Below are 21,050 nucleotides of genomic sequence, written 5' to 3'. Positions count from 1 at the left end.
GAAATACTTAGTTTACCTCTCGGCGTCTTGTAGATTAGGAGCTAATGGTTTATGATGATGATATTTTTAATACCTTTAAAGATATTTGCAATCACCAAACTCTGGCTTCTCCTTCAAGGGCAGCAGAGGGAAGCCTCTGGGCTCTTTGCACAATGTTCCCTTCTGAACTGAAAGTGGGCACAGACACCCAGGTACTGTTTTGCATAGGGCTTGGATACTGAATGCTTATGAGTGCCAGGCAGTCTGCACAGCCCTGAGCAGGTGTCTTGGGTTCTAAAGAGCAAACTCTACTTCTCTCCTCTTTCCCACATCGAGGTATGTTTGTGCCAAGCAGGGCACAAGTAGCAGAGCTGGGTGTTCCTGGCAAAGTAGCTGAATGTGCAAAGCTGGAGGTGCGAAGAAGCAGTTTCTTCAGGGAACGAGAATGGAAATCTTGTGCAACAGGAGCAGAGTGTGCAGGTGCCAACAACCCCCTTTTTTTCTTTTGTGGGGCACGGGAGGAAAATATATCAGGAAGCAAAAGAATAAATTAGAACAAAAGCTAAGCTGGTGTAGTCTGAAGGAAGCAATTGAGTTGGCAAAGGTCTCAGTTTGTTTAGTACTATCCTGACACGGAGCTTATGCAGTGTGGATGCTGGGAAACCACTGCATTTTAGTAAACGGCAAAGGTAGAAAGGACTGGAAGCCTAGCTCTGGCAACCTACCACCCACATGGTTCTCCATGGTTGAGCCTTGGAAGCCTGAATTTCATCACAGCAACTGAAAAGTAACTAAAGGGGTGGGGGTGGGGGTTACTGGGGTGTGCATATCACAGCATATGTGTGGCAGTCAGAGGATAACCTAAGGAATTGGTTCTCTGTCTGCTCAGGGTTCCAGAGATTGAACTCAAGACTTCAGGTTTGCCTGGCAAGTATTTTTATCCACTGAGCCATCTTGTTAGCCCTTCAAATGTTTGGCAGTTTGGTATGTGCGTGCGTGTGTGCATGTGTGATGGGGAGTGGGGGGGGCAGGGTAAGATGTCACATGTCTTCTCTATCTAAGACAGGGTTTTTTCTCATTGATCCTGAAGCTCTCCACTTCAGTAGTCTGGATGGTCACAGAGCTTCCAGAATCCACCTGACTCTGTCTCCTGAAGCTGAGGTTTCAGGCATACACAGAAATGCCTGGCTTTCTACATAGGTACAGGGGATCTGAACTTAGATTCTCATATTTTTGCAGCAAATGTTCTCATCTACTGAGCACCTAACATTTACATAATCTGACTACTGACCAGTATACTGGATTCATAAAAAGTATAACACTGTATTGTTCTCATTAATAATGACAACCTGAAGACACTGTGCTCCATGTTCTAGTCCTGTCCTGTCCTGTTTGACTTTCCCAGTTGCAGGGTCACTAGCTCCTTTTCCTCAGACAGAAATGAAGGTGTATAAGATCTGCACCACCTCTGGAAGCCGCACAGCTCACAAGCACTCCCAGCCTGTTTGAGAGCCAGATTTTTTTCATTAATTTGGAGGAAGAGGAGGGAGGAGGGAGGAGGGAGGAGGAGGAGGGAGGAGGAGGGAGGAGGAAGAGAAGGAGGAAGGAGGAGGAGGGGGAAAAAGGAAGAGGGGGAAGAGATGAAAGGAGAAAGGCAGAAGGAAGAGGAAGAAAAAGGAAAAAAGCAGCAGCAGCCCCCCCCCCCCAATATTTTAAGACTGTAAGTTTCTGAAAGACTAAATGCTTGCAGTAAACTCCCAAAATGGCAAGAAAATAAATGGCTATTCCAAAAATAAACTGCAGTTTTAAGAGTAAAAAAAAAAAAGAAAAGCTCTCTTTAGGTAAATGCTAAAAATAGCCTATTTTTCTTGTTATCATTACTGATTTAAGTGACTGTCCCCAGTTGGGTTTTGACTGGTCAATAAAGTTACCGGAAGCCAATGGTGAGACAGAGGTGGGACTTTTAGGATTCTTAGGAAGGGACTGAGGAAAGAAGAAAAGGTGAGGGAGATGTACCACACCAGAAAGATGATCACACAAGAAAGGTACAGGAGGGAGATACAGGTGATGGGAGAAAGCGGCCCCAGGAGGGCTGCCCAGCAGAGACCAGGGCAACAAAGATGAAATAGAGGTTTGGTAAGTACTAACTTGGGAACACTGAAGGGGGATGTGTGTTAGCCATGTGGAGTTAGGTAGTGGCCCAGCCGTTGAGCTGCTTAGGGCACATTAAAAGTAAGGCTCTGTGTGTGTGTGTGTGTGTGTGTGTGTGTGTGTGTGTGTGTGTGTGTGTGTGTGTGTGGTGTGTGTGTGTGTGTGTGTGCGTGTGTGGTGTGTGTGTGTGTGTGTGTGTGTGTGTGTGTGTGTGTGTGTGTGTGTGTGCGTGTGTGTGGTGTGTGTGTGTGTGGTGTGTGTGTGTGTGTGTGTGTGTGTTTTTCATTTATGAATCCAAAACAATTGGGTGGGTGTAGAGGAGGCGTGTGCACCGGGAATTTAGAGCAGTTTAACAATCTACTGCTACACCACCAGAATTTGGTGAGCCCATGATCACTGTTTGTGAGGCTAGGGCATGAGCATAATGCAAATCATACATTATATAAAGAGAGTACAATGGTAGGATACAGTAGAGAGTCTTATAGGAGAGTGACCAACAGTGCTTCATCAAGTCAGAGGGCAGCAAGAGATGTAGTGAAGGCAGGGGAGCCAAGGCAGTCAGCTGGCCATGTGCTCTGCTCATCCCAGGGGAGGGCAAAGCCAGGGCACAGATACAGAGGCAGGAAGCCAGGGTTGCTCCCATATGGAAAGTCAGGCAGGTTGGAGATCATGACAAAATAAAAATCAGTGAAGCTTTGAAACAGGAAGCAACACACTTGAAGCTATCTACTGGGGGTTGGCCTGGTGCTGCTATGTATTCAAATGCTAAATACTGACCCCACCCCAAGATCTGGTTGCCCCCAATGAAAAGATCTTCACATACACCAAGAGATACTATGTAAACCTTGCTCCCAATAAAAAATGGCTACAGTCAATTACCGGGGCTGGAGGGGGTGGGGAGGTGGGGGTGGGGATAAAAGGCAGCAGAGTTTCAGTTTTGGTGCTGGGGTTCACAGGTAGGGACCAGGAGGAGAAAGGAGGAGACAGGAGAGAGCAGAGAAAAGAAGGTAGGAGAAGGAAGATGGTGAGAATAGGTCTCGATTAGATGTGATAGGCCAGAAGCACTACTGGACGTGAAAAGGACCTCAAGGATATGCTGATGGAACAAAAATCACCTAGGAGGAATCAAACTGCAAGTTCTTGGGGAGCACAGCTGGGGAATTAACAGTCTAGCACTAGAAAAAATTTAGATTAGCCATAATATCATTTGATAACTAAGCTAAAATTGTATCTTTGCTTTGGTGTAGAATTTATTTGCTTAAAAAGACTGTTAAAAGTACAAGGTTTAGAGGCAGTCCTATTGATGCCATTACAAACTTCTGAGTTGATTACACATGTGAGAAGGGCCAAATAGCAAATTCATGGCTCCAAGTTTGTTAGAATACTTTCAAGATAATAAGATAATTAATGGACAAGAGTCCAGATTACCTTATATAGATAGATGGTTTTCAAAAACGTCAGAAATCCACAAAATGAGATGTAAAGTTATTTATCTTTGGTTGAGACATATCTGTTCCTAACAGTTCCCCTTTTGGTGGATTTAATGAAGAAATTAAGCATCTTTACCTCCAGGTGAGGCAATACTTTGTGGCTAGGCAGCCACTGGACAAAACTGCCTGTTTCATCTGCAGACTAACACTATCCAAAAAGAGATACCTTATGCAGAATAGTCGACTGATAATATTTGTCAAGCCAGAATTATCAGCTCTTCAAGACTTCTACATTTCAAGAGTCTGTCACTTGATTCTAGGCCAGAAGGCTGAAGACTTGCGCTCGCATGTTGCTAACAGAGGATGGTGCTGGTGGAGATTTGTCTCTACAACCTCTCAGTTCTGGAAGCCGTGTAAGACTTCCTATGTGTATAGATATTTGGTCATTCTCAGACTTCTGATGGAGTTGAAGACTGATTATAGTCTCATAGCCTATCAGGCTGTTTAACTCTGAATATACATATTTTATTAGATAGTTATCAGATAGTATACAAGCTAGCCAGGATATAACATAGATTTTAAGTCTTTCTTAAGCTGGAATGGGTAACTCAATGTTCTGTTTAACTGATAAGGTGTTGGACTGGATGTTAGATACATTTTATGGTTTTAATTACAAAATGATAATAGTCGTACTCAGCCTCTGAGAAAAAAGTTTCCTTTTAATTAGACAAAAAGGGTAAAATATGGGATGATGTCATTATGCAGGTAAGGCAGATACAAGATAGAACAAATTCTGTCATTGGACGAGAAGGAAAGATTTGAAGGAAGAGGAGGAGACTGGAACGGGAGGAGGAAGCCACAGAGAGAACATGGAGGCTGACATTATGAATATTCTTAAGGGATGGATGTGTATAGGGCTTTGTATGTTTAGGTGGGCAATTATATCTTATCAATTGGATCAGAGGTTGTGTTGTGTGTTCTTTCTTGAGGCGAATTAAGTTTAAGAGAGTATGTGGCGGCTGGGTGACAAAGCTACTACGGAGTTGAGATTTATACTTCTACATGGTGGCAGCCTGCTGTGGGAACTGGATGGGTAGAGAGATTGTTGCCAGGCTCAGAGTGAGGCCTTCGGCAGTGTGATATGGGAAGGTGCAGAGCGGGTGAGACGCTTTGCTGACTGAGATGAAGATATCTACCAGTTATCTTGGGGCACTGTGGTGCCCGATCTCGTGGGGGTAAAAGACAGTCTTTATTATAATTTTATAACAACAGGGTAGTTCCTCAGTTACCATGCCACAGCGAATTAAACAAATCTATAGGACTCTGCCTCAGTAATTTGGGGGCTGGCTGGGTCATATTAATAACTAATAGAGTTTATTAAACTCCATTTTACAGCCATCCTTTAACTAAAGTCTTCAGGGACAGAGTAAAGCAAGAATGTGGGTAACACAGAAGTGGGTTCAACACTTGGTTGTGTGAACTTTCATTCAAGACTGTCTTAATTAGGGTTCTTCTTGCTATGAAGAGACACCACGACCACATAAACCCTGACCTTATAAAGGAAAGCATTATAAGTGGGGTGGCTTACAGAGCAGAGGTTTAACTGGATCCTTAGACAGCAGGTAGAGAGAATGACACTGGGCCTGGCTTGAGCTTCTGAAACCTCGAGCCCACCCTCAGTGACCTTCTCTAACAAAGCTACACCTACTCCAAGGTACCTAATAGTACCACTCCATTACAAGGATAAAACCTTCTGGTTTTTCCCCCCTCTTTCAAATTATTTTTTTATTATTTTTACTTATTCACTTTACATCCCACTCACTACCCCCTCCCACAATCCTTCTCCCCTCTCCTCCTCCTCTGAATATGTGTGGGTCCCCCTGGGTATCCCCCTACCCTGGTACATCAAGTCTCCTTGAGGCTAGACTAATCCTCTCCCACTGAGGCCAGACAAGGCAGCCCAGCAAGATGAACATATCCCATGTACAGGCAACAGCTTTTGGGATAGTCCCCACTCCAGTTGTTTGGAACCCACGTGAAGGCCAAGCTGCAAATCTTTGCCTGTCTGTGTCTGTCTCTGTCTCTGTCTCTCTGTCTCTGTCTCTCTCTCTCTGCAGGATATCTGATGGCACTGTAAACTCCCAGATTGTGTCATTTACTGGAAAACCTGTTTCTTGTTGTGGTATGGCTCAGCTTTAGCACACACCTTTAATCCATAAGCTATCTTGTTCATTGTAAATAGGATTAAAAAAATCGGCCATATAGGTCAAAGGCAGAGCAAGCAACCACTGACAGGGAGTGAACATAGGAAAACAACAAAGAGTAAGAGGAAGTTGGGAAGATAGATAAAGAGACAGATGCCATGGAGAAGGAGTACTTCCTTTTAGAATGTCTGCTGAGAAGAAAGGTCAGCTGGCTAAGCTCTCTGTCTCTCTGAGCTGCAAGCCTTCACCTCGGGAGCTGGTTCCCAAGTCTTTATTGGTAAAATCGAATGTTTGAGACTTTTTTAAAAAAAAAAATTACAATATATTTACATGGTTGGAGACATACATTATGGAAGATTAACATGTTTACCCCACATATTTACTTGTGGTGAGAAGAGAGATATGAAACCTAGCACTGAGTCTTGTCAACTGTTCATGGAGAGTAGAGTCAGACATAACGGATGAAAGTGGTGGAGCCCAGCAAGGGATGAATGGCAGCTGCTGCTGTGAACACTGCATCTTTGGCTTCAGGAAAATCCACATGGAGGTCTGGCGAGATACTCTACACTCTTGCACAGGGATGGAAAACAAGACAATCTGAAACACGGTTAGGGAATGAAATTGACAAATGTGAAGGACAGCCTGGGGATAGTGTGTGAGGGAAGGTGTCTGTGACGAACTCTAGGTCTAGCACAGGTGACTGAAAAGTTGTGGCTGGTGGCTCCCCTGACAAAGAGTATCCAGGCAGAGTGAGTCTGGGAACGCGGTGTCTTGCTGAGGAGCGGGTCCCTGTGTGCATCAAGGAGTAAAGGTCTAAGAAATAAGTGAGCAAGTCTAGAGTGTGGACATGGTGTGGTTGGTATTAGGACAAGAGGGCGTTATGTGTATCTCACAGCATTAGAAGGGAAGACAATGCCTAGAGAACCAGGGCAAAACCTGAGGACACTGACTATGAACACAGAAACAGTGGTACCCATAGAAGAAAGGAAATAGAGAGTGAACTGGAGCACAGCTCAGAGGGGGAAGCACGGGACATCAAAGTGTCAACATTGGAGCTCACCTACAGGTGAGGTAGGTATTATAGAGAGCCACCACCAGTCAAAGGCAGAAAGAAACTGACTGTGGGGTGCTCAGCTCTAATTAATATATCTATAACTCAACCCTTACCCTAAGGCTCAGGGAACACTGAAAAAGAGGGGGCAGAAAGACTGTAAGAACCAGAGGAACCAGAAAGTCTGCTGCAAGATTGTATCTTCTAGATGTGACAAGGAAGCTATACTCATGGAATCTCAACAATATGGCTGTTTAATAAGATCTGAGTAAGGGTAGGGAAATTTCAGGGGCCTCCATGCCCAGGTGAAGAACTATAGGCAATTAAAGACTGCTGACAGAGAAAAGCAGTCTTCCCTAGGGATGAGCCCCTTAAATGATTATCCAATCCCAAGTGGCCAGCCCTAAAGACATATACATATAATATTCATATTCATATTCATATTCATACACATACACACACACACACACACACGCATATAAATTAAAGAATGAGGGCCCATGAATTTGAGATGGAGCTGGGAGGAGGGGGAACATGGGGAAGAGTTGGAGGGAAGAAGAGGCAATGATATAATCATACTTTAATTTTTAAAATTGATATTTTTTTCAAGATAGTGTCTATGCAGCTCTGGCTATCTTAGAACTCAATGTTGGTTGGCCTTGGCCTTGGCCTTGGCCTTGGCCTCACACAGATCAGCCTGCCTCTCTCTACTTCCAGGGTGCTGGGATCAATGGTTCTGGTAATAAATTTTTAAAATTAATTTTAAAAAATGATTGGAGTTCAGATCCCAAGAACTCATAAAGAAGTTGAATGCATGAGAGGGCGAGTTATGATACTGAGTGTTGTTAGCTGACCAGACTTAGAGCGGGACCTCTGGGCATGCCTATAAGGACCACTTACCAAGCCACTGTGGTGGCATGAAAAGAGGAAAGTCTGCTGAGCACAGGATCCATGGACAGAGAGGGACTATTTCCCCCCACTCTCTCTCTCCCTCCCTCCCCCCTTCAGTTGTAGATGTGATGTGTCCAGCTACTTCAGGCTTTTCCACCTTAATTTCCATGTATCTGTGAGCCAGAATAAACCATTGTCCTTAGACTGCTTCTGTCGGTGTACTGACCACAGTGTCAGCAAAGGAAACTGGAGACAGTCTGGGGTCTTAGCGCTTATGTGCAGGGATTCAGGGACGAGAAAAAGAATACCTGGAAGCCTAAGGGTCAGCTATCCTGGTGGCAAACAAGAGACTGTCTCCAACAAGTTAGAAGACAGGAGCCATCTTGGAGCTTGTTCTATGACTGCAGATGCACACCAGAGTATGTGTGCACTTACACACAACGTGGCATAAACAATAGCGAGGAGGTGGAAGAACCTACCACACATCTACACAGAGGGCCAGGAGCGATTATCCAGGAGGAGAAGAAACGGTAGACTCAGAGGTTAGATTCAACTTGGTTTGTTTGTTTTCTTTAAACAGGGTCTCATTATGTAACCCTTGCTCCTTGGAGCTCACAGAGATCCTCTTAATCTCGGACCCTCAAGAGCTAGGAATCATTTTTTTTTAAGATAAAGAACTCAGATCATTCTATGAACTGTGAAGAAAAATGCAGATGATGGCAAAGAACAATGATGATGTTGGGGAGCCTGACATTACAAAGTTCCCTCAGGAAAAGGAAGGGCCTTGCAAGTGTCGCCCATGTATCAGGCTCCACTTGAGGCCCTAGCTGTCCCCAAGGAGCTCTCAGCCTGATAAGGAAGCAGCATAAACAAACAAGAGAGTGATACAGACACTAGGCCTCCCTCTGGGCACGTTATGTCACAGAATGCAAACCTCAACTGATATGGCTTCTTTGAATTACATCTGTAGCTGCTCACTCTCCAATCCCACTGTCTCATGTAGCAGCTGAGACCCAGCTCCATCAGGCAGTTGATGAGGCTTGTTTGTTTGTTTGTCTGTCTGCTTTGTATGAATGGACAGACATACCCATTGGTAATTACTCCCAGGGATAGAAATTTTGGAGGTGTAAGAGTGTATTTTAGGAGTTGGGGATTTAGCTCAGTGGTAGAGCGCTTGCCTAGCAAGAGCAAGGCCCTGGGTTCGGTCCCCAGCTCCGAAAAAAAGAAAAAAAGAAAAAAAAAAAGAGTGTATTTTAAAATAAGTAAAGTGATTTGGGTCACCACAACAGTTAAACATTAATGAAAATACTATGCATACTTAAACATATAGTGTGAATGCTTGTACCTCACCCCTCAATTTAATATGCTGATCCTCAACACAACAGTATTAAGTGGTAGGGTCTTTGGGAAGTGATTAGGTCATGAAGACTCTGATGAAGGTGACTATGATCCCTGAAAACTTGGCTTCTGCAGTGTGGCCAATCATGCCTATAATCATAAGTCTTGGGAGGTGAAGGTAGGAAGATCAAGAGTTCAAGGCCACATCAAGAGTTTGTAACCAGCCTGGGCTACATGAGACCTGGTATCAAACAAAACAAAACCAACTAGCCAAAGACCAGCTATAACAAAGGCTCAGGAGCCGATCTGCCCCTTTCATCACATCACAATGGAAAGCATATACTGCCTGAGGAACAGCGTTTCAACAGACATCTGACTCTGGAATTCCAAACATCCAAAATTAGAAGAAACAAATATTCCTAAGTCACTCAGTTTACAGGGAGATGTGCCCTGACTGATGATGGAGAATACAGCCACCAAGTCCATCATAACTGGGACTATCACGAGTGGAAAATGAATTTCTGCCATCTACTACCTTGCATCTTAATACAGTGTACTGGACAGTACTCACTGTCCCGCTGTGGTCATATGGCTGACTGGGAGCTGCATTTGTGACCACTGCTTGGCACTGAGAGAGAATAGCATAATAGCCTAGAAAAGATGAAGGACAGTCTTCAGCCAAGTGCATACTTCTATACTGTCTCACAGATTCAAAGTTAAATCATCAAAGGTAGGGAATGCTATACAGAGACAACTGAAGATTAAGAGAGTAGCAGACACAGCTCAACCATGTGAGGCAGGCCTGAAGTGAGCCAGAGCTCTTTGACCAAATGTATTTCCTAATCTGCTAGTTTATGCTTAGAATTAATTACATTTTTATTGTTAATTTCTGTGATGCTAAAAATTAAACTTCAGGTCTTCTGCATGTCTATGTGTTCTACCACTGAGCAAACCATCAGCTTATATGCTTAAAATGTAACCATTGAAAAAGGGCTAAAATGTAATAGCTTAAAATTGTAGATGAAAGACTAAAAAGATAGGTGTAAGATCACATAAGATAAAATAAGTTAGGCAGGCTCTAAAGCCAGATCCGGTTATAAATGAGGTACAGTATTTTCTATTAATAAGTAATAATTATTAACAGTAACGGTAATGATTAATTATCAATACCTTTGTAAACTGGGGAAGGAGACTATGTAACAGATAGCCCCAGGACCTCTCAAATTTATCTTTTCAAGTTTCTAAGGCAGTATTCTAAAGCCTCTCAGGAGACCAAAAAGTCTTCTACCAATCTAATGAATTCAATGAGACCCTCAAATAAACAGGTGCTTAGACTAACAAGTTCTGCAGTAACAGAGGTGCAGCCCTGGAATGAAGATACCTTGATGCCAGGAGCCATAATAGGACAAGCTGAATACTAGCAGGTGACCTTCCTGAGATGGTCTGCTTCAGATTATTATATAATCTGCGACAGGTTCACTCTTGAGGCAAGGCCATAGGAGAATTCATTTTAGGGAAGACTCTTGCTATTAATATGCTTTTCCTGTTATTGTTAAACATATATAACAATAACTAGGCATTAGCCCACCCCTTTGGAGCAGATCTACGAAGATGTACTATCTCGTAGTGATGCTATGTAGACAAATAGATGACTTCTTAAGTCTTACTATGATCCTGTAAGAATTCCTAAAATTATACCAGTGATTATTAAGCTCTTTTATACTGGGACTGCTATTAGGTCCTTTTCTGATAGTCAAAACTGCAGTGAGAACTCTGCCAGACTCCCAAGTGTCACCAGTTAATTGCTCTGAGATAGTAACCAGACTTTCTCATACTCAGAGCACATTCCAAGAGGTTGTAAAACAATTAACCAAAGGTCATAAAAAGGGAACTAGTGATTTATTATAGGTGCTAGGACAGAGGATAAAATATTGACTGGGTTATTCTATACAAAACTTCACTAATAACTTAGTTATGGTTTTAAACCTCCAGTGAACCTGTGGAGCTGAGACAGGTGATGGATGTTTAGCCAGATAATTACTCCTAGTGGATATACGTGTAAACATTCTCTGTTGTAAATTTCTATTTCAATTTATGATTTGATTTTTTTGTGTGTGTGAACTTGTGATGAACTTTGTAACATGCAATCATGTACTCTGAAAGATGTATAAGTACTGAGGACAAAGAGATGAGAAGAATTTTTCCCTAGATTTTTTTTCTCTCTACCCCTCCTGCATCCTCCCCATCCCCCCCATTAGGATCTTTCTGCTTTTCCTCTTAGATAGCTTTCATTGGAAACTTTTTACAAGTTAGTAATAAACACTATAAACAACTTTTATAACAACTTAGTATAAATACTTTTCTAAGTGTTCTTGTGTGATTTCGAACTAGCAGGCTGAAAGTTAGAGCTCAGCAGTTCCTGATGAGATAGAACAAAGGCCACATTTCTTAATTCCCTCCCACCCCACTCCCACCCTTGTCAGGCTACAGGTGTCAATCACCTAAGCCAGCAGCCTTTTACTCTCAGAAAGAGCAAAAAAGTTTTTAGGACTCTTTAGAAGTTATCATCAGCATTTCAGTGCAGTTAGAGAGCTAGAACATCCTGAGACCCTCAGACTTTAAAGCCCTCACCAGAGTCCTACTCTATGCACTCCCCCATTACCCTCTCTGGGCTGGGAGGCTCCCAGCATCTTGCCTTCCTTAATGTCTGTGGGATCACAGAGACCTCTGCGGACCCACATGGCAGTCAGCTGTGTCTCCACCTTGCACGGCACCTTATCAACTCCAAGATTGCTCATTCTTGACTATCAGCACCAAGCCCAGCACCCTGAATATAGTTCATGCCCACTTTAGCCATGAGTTAAATTGAGGGGTGATACTGGTTTGGAGTCAGAGTTCTCAAGTTTTCACTTTCAGTGTGCTTCAATGAATATCATCTTCATGTTGTCCCTTTGGGAGACAAATCTAGAGTGCTGTGGGCTTGCTTTATAGGGCCTGTCTACTTTCTAAAATTGACTTTTGCCTAATTATAGGTGTCTATCCACCCAATACTGAAAGCTATGCCTCAGAGTTCCAGGGCAAAATGTAATGACTCCCTCAACCAAGCACCCGCACATGCTATCTGCTTTGAGTATGCTCTTGTGAGTAAGGGTTAAACCTTGTGTTTCCCAATACACACAGAGACTACCCATGCAAAGACCACACAGAGGAAAGGTCTCTGACACCAGCTCAGCTCCAGAGCCCAAGGCACACTTAGAAACCCGGGAGAGCTTCCCTGGTGTGTGAGAAGGGGAGAAGGGAGGGGAGGCACCTCCTAAACTGACAGAAAGAGACACAGCAGACAATGGTGTGTGGTGATGGCATCTAATACTTGCTATTTCAGAAAACAAAACCTTTAACCAGCAATTTTTATACAATGGTTAATTGGCCTGAGTTTTAAGGATCAAACCAAGCTGATCATCTATGACTTTAAAAGGCACAATTCAATGTATTTGGAAGGTGAGTGGGGGTTCTACTTACCTATAGCACAATGTAAAATCTAGAGAGAAAAAAAGGGAAAAGAAAATTAGTGAGGCCAATATTAGAGCTTTATTTCACATAAATTTTCAGTTACGATTAGTGCAGCATTGGGCCGGAATGCTAAGCCTGAAAAACAAACATTCCACTTTTAAACCTTGCTACAGGCAAAAGAAAACAGTTTTTTCTTTACTAGTTTTGTTTGCTCGTTTCTGTTTGTGTTTTTCTGAGAGAGAGATTCTACGGATTTAATTCTCAGATGGTGGTTTGTTAGATGTCAATGACCTCTTTTATAACACATCAGCTCACAATTATAGCCAGACATCTCCATAATCTGCAGAACACACTGTCACAGGCTATTCACGTGCCCTCAGCAGTGCCCTGTTGGTTGTTGTTGCCCAGCAGGCCTCAGTGAAGATAGTTATTATTCAAAGCTCCATCCTCAGTCCTTATCTTGCCTCAATCAATAGTCTTGCTGGAGAGTTGCTTCTCATCTAATTTCTAAACACGTTCCCTAGCTCCAGGTCCACTTACAAACCACCTTGGCCATCTCCATGACTATATCAGCATCTCAAAATGGCTACCTCAATGGGAAGCCCATCCCTTCCTTCCTCCTTATGTTACGCCTGGGGCCGCTGGGCTCCTGGTCTGTTGAGCTAACTTCCCCTTACCCCTAAGTCTCAACTGGCTTCCTATTCCTGTGCATGCATCTCAGATCAGTCTTGTTTTCACTTCCAGCCCCTGGCCTGAGAAGGCTATGTCCACCCTCTCTCCAAAGCCTCCCAATTGGCCAATTGCATCCTTCCAAATCTCCGCTGCTTTAACACTGGTGCTGAGGATTTGAAGCTACCTATAGGATAACGGTGTGGAGTTCCTGTCATCATGTCTATAAAACATCTCTAGCAGTTACTTATTACTGCTCCTGCCAGTAAGCCTGACTGGTAGACAGAACAGCCAGAGACACAGAAAGCTGCACAGCTTGTGCACGGTGGTGAGCAATGGCCTGGACATGGACCTGAGCCTTGAATTTCTGTCTTCTCTGCCTTTTCTACCACTATTTCACTGCAAGTGAGTTATGAGGCCCAGAGACCAGAACATCACAAGACAGATTTTAGCTAAAATGTCCCTGATTAGTTCTGTGCTGAAAGACTATTTTTCTAAATGCCCTCCATCCCTTTTGGGGTGGGGGGTGGGGATCCAGGAGCAGGGTATAGGGAGAGAGTCTGAATTAAACAACTGAGCTGTACAAATGTGCTGCTGTGTGAGAAGGGAAGAGAAGAACTTCCATCCCTTATATTATCCCTTTCAAAGGACACCCCTGAACACCTCAAACGTGTGAATACCTTCTGCTGCACAGACTGGAAAAACATTTAGAGTAAAATGAGGGATGAAATGAAAGACATGGATGAAGAGCGTCCTTTGACAAGACGGAAAGCAGCACATCTTCCCTTCATGTATGTGACAAGACATCCTGGCTGCTCATTAAGGACAGGACACTGCAGGAAAAAACAACAGGGGCTTCCCTGTTTCCTAGGTCGTGTGCTCCCAGACTGAGCCTCCTCTCTTTCATCACACGATTGTACAATGCCCCCTTTCACCTTCCTGATGAAACTCATAGCTGATGTGACCTACTTACACAGTATTTCAAAAACCATCCTTTGCATATCCTAACGATACGCAAAGAATAAAAAGAAAACAACTTCATTAAAAATATGTACTTCAGTGTGTAAATGCTCTTGAACATAAAGATATAACAGCCAGATACAATATTAACTTATGATAAATACATGTGGATTTAACAATACAATTTCCAGGGGCCAGTGAGATTGCTCTGCAGGTCAGGGCCTGCTGCACAGGCTAGACAGCAAGTCTATGCGGGTCCCATGGCCTGCTGGGAAGGTGGATGGAGGGGATGGACTCCACAGTGCTCTCTATCTTCCACCATGTGCACAGTGACTCCTGTGCCCACGCCCACAAAAATAGTAAGTTAAATTTAGAAAATAATAGGAGTTCCAGAAATCACTCTGAGCAAGTACCAACAAATACGAATAGGAACTAACACTAGAAACAAAAGCATCATGAAGATAAGCAGTACGCGAAACCAAAGGAAGGCCAGGCAGTGGTGGCTCATGCTTTTAATCCAAGCACCTGGGAGGCAGAGTCAGGCCAGTCTCTAAATTCGAGGCCAGCCCAGTCTACAGAGGAAGTTCTAGGACAGCCAGGGTTACACAGAGAAACCCTTCTCAAAAACAAACAAAAAGTAAGTAGAAAAGGAAAGGAAGGATAAGAAAATAGACAAACTGAATTATATTTCAGATTAACTAGATTTTATTTACTTAAAAAGTATAACATAAAAGTAATCTTGCAGGTTATTCTAAGGAGTCAAATAAGAAGGACATGTAGAAAATGTATCCTTCTGTTCTGAAATCCTGGACCTAGTGTACAAAAATTCCTTGGACACCATATTCTCTGAATAGTGAAAACAAAGACAAAAAAAGAAAGAGAGAAAAAAACCAAACCACTACCAGCACAACAAAAGCAACCCACAGCACTGCAAGGGGCAACAAAGTGGTTAGGAAGCAAACTGTAGACACTTTCGGGGATTATTCAAAACCAGAGCTGGAAGGTAGGTGAGTCAAGGGCCAGACCACAGAGAATAAATGAGTACAACCAGGCCTGGTGGCACATGCTGGCAATCTAAGAACTGGTGAGGAGAAAGCCTCACCTACATGGTGAGTTCCATACCAGCAAGAACCTGGGCACCTAACATGTCCTCTGGCTTCCGGCTTCCATGTGTACTTACTTACACATATACAACCAAAAAAATAAAAACAATAATAATTTAAGAACCAAAGCAATCTCCAAATAAAATTTCTATTTCACAACTGAAATGTCTTATCTTATCATACAAATAACATGAAAAGTTATTAGTCTATATTAAAGAAGCTGTTCCTAACATTTTGTTTTTCATATTTATTTTTGGAAACAGGGTCTTACCACATAGCCTTGGCTAACCTGGAACTTGCTGGGGATAAAACGATTCTCTGACCAGCCGTGGATTCCATAGATAACTGTAATGTCCACCTTTATAAACCTGTCCTTTAGCCCCTCCAGCCCAGCGTGCTGTTGGTTCTAAAGCTGCCGTCCTTCTGGTAAATAAGCTCTAAATTTGAACTCTAGGGGCAGCACAAATCTTCACGGAGTTGAGCTCTCACTCACTCTGAGACATCAACTCAGTGGTTTCCCTAGTCAAGAAGCTCTAAATTTGAACTGAGTCTTTGTTCTTTCTCAATGGACTTGAACGCCACAACATTTACTTACCAAAAATATACTAAGTTTAGTTTTAAATTTTAACCTCAGCTTATTTACTGGAAGGACAGTAGCCTTAAGAGCCTACAGCATGCCAGGCTGAAGGGGGCTAAAGGACAGGTTTAGAAAGGTGGACATTACAGGAACAGTGTACAACCATCTTGTACAATGGCTGTTTAGAAATGCATTTTTTGAAGAAGCTTCTAAGATGTGAACTGAGAAAATTTTGCGAGTTAACAACAAACTTTTCTAGTTTATGGTGGTTTGAATAGGTTTGACCCCGCCCCCAGACTCATGTGTTTGAATGCTTAGCCTATGGGGAGTGGCACTATTAGGAGGTGTGGTCTTGTTGGGATGGGTGTGGCCTTGCTGGAGTGGGTGTGGCACTGTCAGAGGGAGTGCATCACTAGGGGGTGGGCTTTGAGGTCTCTATGCTCAAGCTCCCCAAAATGTGGAGAAAATGCATCCTCCCAGGATGCATAGTGAAGACATGGAGTCTCTTCCTGGCTACCTTCTATAAAGTATGAATTTTGTTTATCCCCACCTAGGTTCAAATGAATGAGACTTAAATTATGATTTATTTACTAGGTTCTGCATGATTACTGGGGGATTACCCATACTCTAATTCTCTAATGCCAGACTAGCTGCTCCCCCAAATGTGTTCCCCAAATACTTGTTGTTTGACTCTTTTTGGTTATCTCTGCTCCAGGAGTCTGGTGTTCAGGGGAGGCACTTCATTCTGGCACTGGAAACTGCTACTGGTCCATCATGACTAATGGAGTCTTCCTGTTCTCTCCTCTCTCTCTCCCTCTGTCTGTCTGTCTATCTCTCTGTGTGTGTGTGTGTGTGTGTGTATGTGTGTGTGTGTCTCTGTCTCTGTCTCTCTGTGTGTGTCTGTGTCAGTATGTCTGTCTCTGTCTCTCTCTCTCTCTCCCCTTCTTCTCCTTGTGGTCCCTCCTTGCAATCCCAACCAGGTAACTAAAACTCCACCTATCTCTACTCTCCCAATAATTGGTTGTAGTCATTTTTATTAAACCACTTTGTTTTTAACTGGGGAATAAGGCTTATACAACAAAGGCTGGTGTATACAGGAATTTGCTCATCTTTGAGTAACCAGATCTTGGGGTACAGAATTTAGCATTTGACTACATAGCAACACCAGACCAACCCCAACAGCCTTTGGATCAAGATATAGAACTCTCAGTTCCTCCAGTACTATGTTTGCCTGTGTGCTACCATGCTACTATGGTGATAATGGACTGAACCTCTGAACCTGTAAGCAGACCCAACTAAATGCTGTCCTTATAAGAGTTGCCTTGGACATGGTGTCTGTTCACAGCAGTAAAACCCTAAGACAGAAATATTGTGACTATTCTTGGTTGGTTCTGGAAGGAACTACAATACAGAAATGGAGGACACAACTGAGATCCAGACCTTGGTGCTGGAAGACACAGGCTTTTGATCTGGATCTGGATGTGAGATAACACACTTTTGATTCACATCTTGAGGCATAGTAGCCATGCAAAGCTTAGGTCCAGAAACAGTGGTATATGTAGGGGGAAGTGCTGATACTAAGGTCTGGTTCCCTAATTGGTTTTTGATTTTGTCAATAAAGAAGGCCTGGAGCCAATTGCTGGATAGAAGATACAGGTGGGACTTCTGGGTCCCGGGAGGAAAAGGGAGACTTAGGGAAGGAGAGGAGCTTTTTGACCACAATTTGTAGAGAGAAGCACGAAGTAATCAAGTAAGATCTCAGGGAGCTAGAACCAGTGGCCAGATGGCCAAGGAAGTCACTGGGGGCTAGCTGATACGAGCCATTAAACTTAGGGCAGAAGGAGAGACACAGATAATAAATTGTTAGGGGCATACATTTTCAGGTGGGAGGTATTTGAGCCCAGCATTGTGCTAGCAGGCAAATTCTAAAGTATTAAAACCATCTGAGTGTTTTTCATCAGCAAAGCAGAGGAGGGTAGAGAGAAGCTGGTCAGTGCTTGGTGGAGCAAAGAGAGGAACAAAAGAGAGCTGGGAGGGGTCAGAGCAAAGGTGGTAGCATGTTTTTAAAACTACATACACTCAACATATACATGCCTTTAATCCCAGGAGACAGAGGCAAGTAAATCTCTTAGTTCAAAAATCAGTCTACAGAGCAAATTCCAGGTTTTTTTTTTTTTTAAATCTTAGGTCCAGGTATGGTAATACACGCCTTTAATCCCAGCACTCAGGAGACAGAGGCATCCAGCAGATCTCTGAGTTCAAAATCAGTCTACAAATCATGTTCTAGGACAGCCAAGATTAGCCAGTGAAGGAGTTGGAGCTCCAGCAAGCAGCAAAACTTGGCAGTTTGGGCCTTGTTGCTTTTTGGCTTTAGAGTCAAGAATAGAACAGATTACTGGGAAAACTGATGCTGGTTATCTGAAGCTAAGAAATTCAGCAGTGATTAAGAAGAAACCAACGTCACTGAGGTAAAATCTTCTAGAAAGTGTTTTCTGAGAGCACAATGAAGCTGTGTTCTAGAGATAGGCCTTGTGCTGGCAGCCAGACTTGGTAATGTGTAAGAATCACCCAGATGGTACTGGTTTTGAAGGGGTCACTGTGAGAGGACCGGGAAGGCAGTTGGTGAAGGTGCAGCCTCAGTATCAGTTGAAGGCCATAACTGAAAGGGTCATGCAAAGAAGTTGAGGCTTGGCACCAAGAATAGAGAGCCTATGAGAGATTGCTGGGGAAAATGCAGCCTAGCTGCAGTGGAAGACTCCAGTGTATTGGAGATGCCCGTACCGTGGGATGACCACCAAGAACAGCGACAGGAATGGAGTGGCGTCAACCAGAGCCCAGAAAGCTATAGAGGACAGAGCTGGAGAAGTGATCCAAACATTTTGGAAGAGTCCAGAAGATCATGTGTGGATTCCAGAAATTGGAACAAGAAGCTGTTAAGTTGCCTTGGAAATCCTAACGAAGACAGTTTCATCTTTAAAAATCACTTCATTATTTAATGCGTATGGTTGTTTTGCCTACAAGTCTGTCTGTATACAACATGCATGCCTGGCACCGAAAGAGGACCCCAGATCCCTTGGAACTAGAGTTATAGACGGTTGTCAGACACCACATGGGTGCTGGGAACTGAAGCAAAGTCCTCTGGAAGAGCAGCCAGTGCTCGTAACACTGAGCCATCTCTCCAGCCCTCCAATTTCATTTTTAATCTAAGGTAGGTAAATAACAGCAAAGCGCCTACACAGAGTTTAACAGGCATCAAGGAAAGCAGGAGCCCATATGGGAGGGGAGCCATCAGGCCGGCCCAGTATGGGTCAGGTATCGTCTCCTGCTTCACTGGCTATGGCTCAGAACCGTGAGTCACTGACGACGTGAGGTTGCTGTAGGTTCAGCCTCAGGAAGAGAGAATGCCCAGGTAGAATAGAAACCAGAGCTGGGCCCCTCCTAAGTCATGCCTACTACTGGAGTCCTCCTCTCTGTGCAGCACCACATACTTAACTGGGTGGGTATATTTACCAAAATTTGATTTGTTTTGGAAAATATAATCCCATATAAAGATTTATATCTCATTTTTGCTTAAAATTCACGCACATAACAACATGTAACCCCACCACCACCACCACTGAGGAACAAAGCCAGGGTCTTTCGTATGCTAAGTAGGTACTGTACCCAGAGCTATGCTCCCAACCCTAACATGTAGTCTTGAGGAACAGACACCAAGTGTTAACAGGGACCATTTTCAGGCATGAAGCTTATGAACAATATGCATCTTAATGCGTATTTTTTTTTTTTTTAAGCAATGAGTGTACAAGGCATCTTCTGTTAGAAGGAAGCACTTTTCTTTCCTCTGGTGGCCATGAGCAGAGGTTCTTCAAAATCTTGCTGGCCTTTTTTCACCTTTTAGTTTATTTACCTCAGGAAAGGATAACTTGCACTGGTATTAAATTTGGAAGGAATGACTAGGGTGTGCTGAACTCGTCTCACCAGAAATTTCCATAACGTACCTTTATATGAAAGGGGAACAGTGGGGCAGTGGGTATATGTGATACACATATATGAAAATGCATTGTTAGGTCTCAAGCCTGGGTCAAATTAATGCCTAATTAACATCAAAGCAGACCTGGCCGCCAGGTTCTCCCAGTGTCCCTCAGCAACTACCTATTACAGGCCCTCCCAGCAGACATGCCCCACCCACTACCCTGAACTCTTAAGTTCAGGGTCTGGGCTGCCCTTCCCTATATAATCCAACCATTTTCGTTATCCTCTGTGTACCTTTGTTTCGAAAGCAGATGAATGGGGAAAAAAAAGAAAAGGAAAAGGGAAAAGGAACATGACTGATCCTGAGTAGGATGGAGGAGAAGATTTATTACAGTTATGTGGGACAGCAGAGCCAGAGGCAGGACACCTGGGAGAGCCCAGAATGGACATGCCCCTGAGCCACATGAGAAGAAGGGGAGGGGAAGGGAGAGGAGAGAGGAGAATAAAGAGGGCAGGTAACCAAAATGGTTGCATTATATAGGGAAGAGCAGCAGGGGGAAGGACAGTCCAGCACCCTGCATTAGAAGAGTTTCAGGTAAGGGGTGGAGTAGTCCAGCTAGGAGAGCCCTTGTAATGAGCACAGTAAAACCTTCTAGACATGTAAAAAAAAATGGCTCAGTGAGGATCCCCACTACACCCAAGGCTGTACCCGCTAACCAGAACCCAGTGACATCACTCACTCAAGATAAGCAGACACAGTCCTAGCACCCCACTGGACAGTGTATAAGCAGAAACCTAGAGCAATGCTCTGCTCTGCACGTCTAGAGAGACATCACCCTTGATCTGCCCTGCAGCTGGGGAGCCTCCCCTAGGACCCTGACTCTCAAATCAGAAACTTCTGCTCGAGACCTTCAGCTAAGATGTGCCGCACAGGCGAGCAGCTGTGCGGAGTAGGCTTAGAGGGCCGTGGTTAGGAATCAGAGTGGGAACCCCGTGTGGTGACCCTCAGCATAGCTTTTGCTATGCTATGAATATCTATCTACCTTCCTGACAGTGAAAATCTGTATTTGAACAATGAATGTGTTGTTAATAAAAGTTCTTGAAAAAAGAACCCAAGGTTCTCCTGGATTCATCCAGGCCCGATGTGATGTGTTGTGTGAACCACTTCCAGCGTCAGCAAGGAGCAAAGAGCAGGTCTTCCACTTGGCCTTCACT

The 21,050-nt window shown here is 43.7% G+C and overlaps 1 protein-coding gene across 1 annotated transcript in view; it reads right to left on the bottom strand.

Moving 5' to 3' along the window:
- Hacd2 (3-hydroxyacyl-CoA dehydratase 2) overlaps nucleotides 1-21,050 on the bottom strand; it is a 91,075-nt gene that overhangs the window by 57,672 nt on the left and 12,353 nt on the right. The window contains exon 3 of the mRNA XM_032900155.1: nucleotides 12,564-12,582. Within this exon, the coding sequence (XP_032756046.1) occupies nucleotides 12,564-12,582 (19 nt within the window). The remainder of the gene's footprint in view (nucleotides 1-12,563; nucleotides 12,583-21,050) is intronic.

Source organism: Rattus rattus, chromosome 4 (assembly GCF_011064425.1).
Source record: "Rattus rattus isolate New Zealand chromosome 4, Rrattus_CSIRO_v1, whole genome shotgun sequence".
NCBI lineage: Eukaryota > Metazoa > Chordata > Mammalia > Rodentia > Muridae > Rattus > Rattus rattus.
This window is presented reverse-complemented; position numbering and strand designations above follow the sequence as displayed.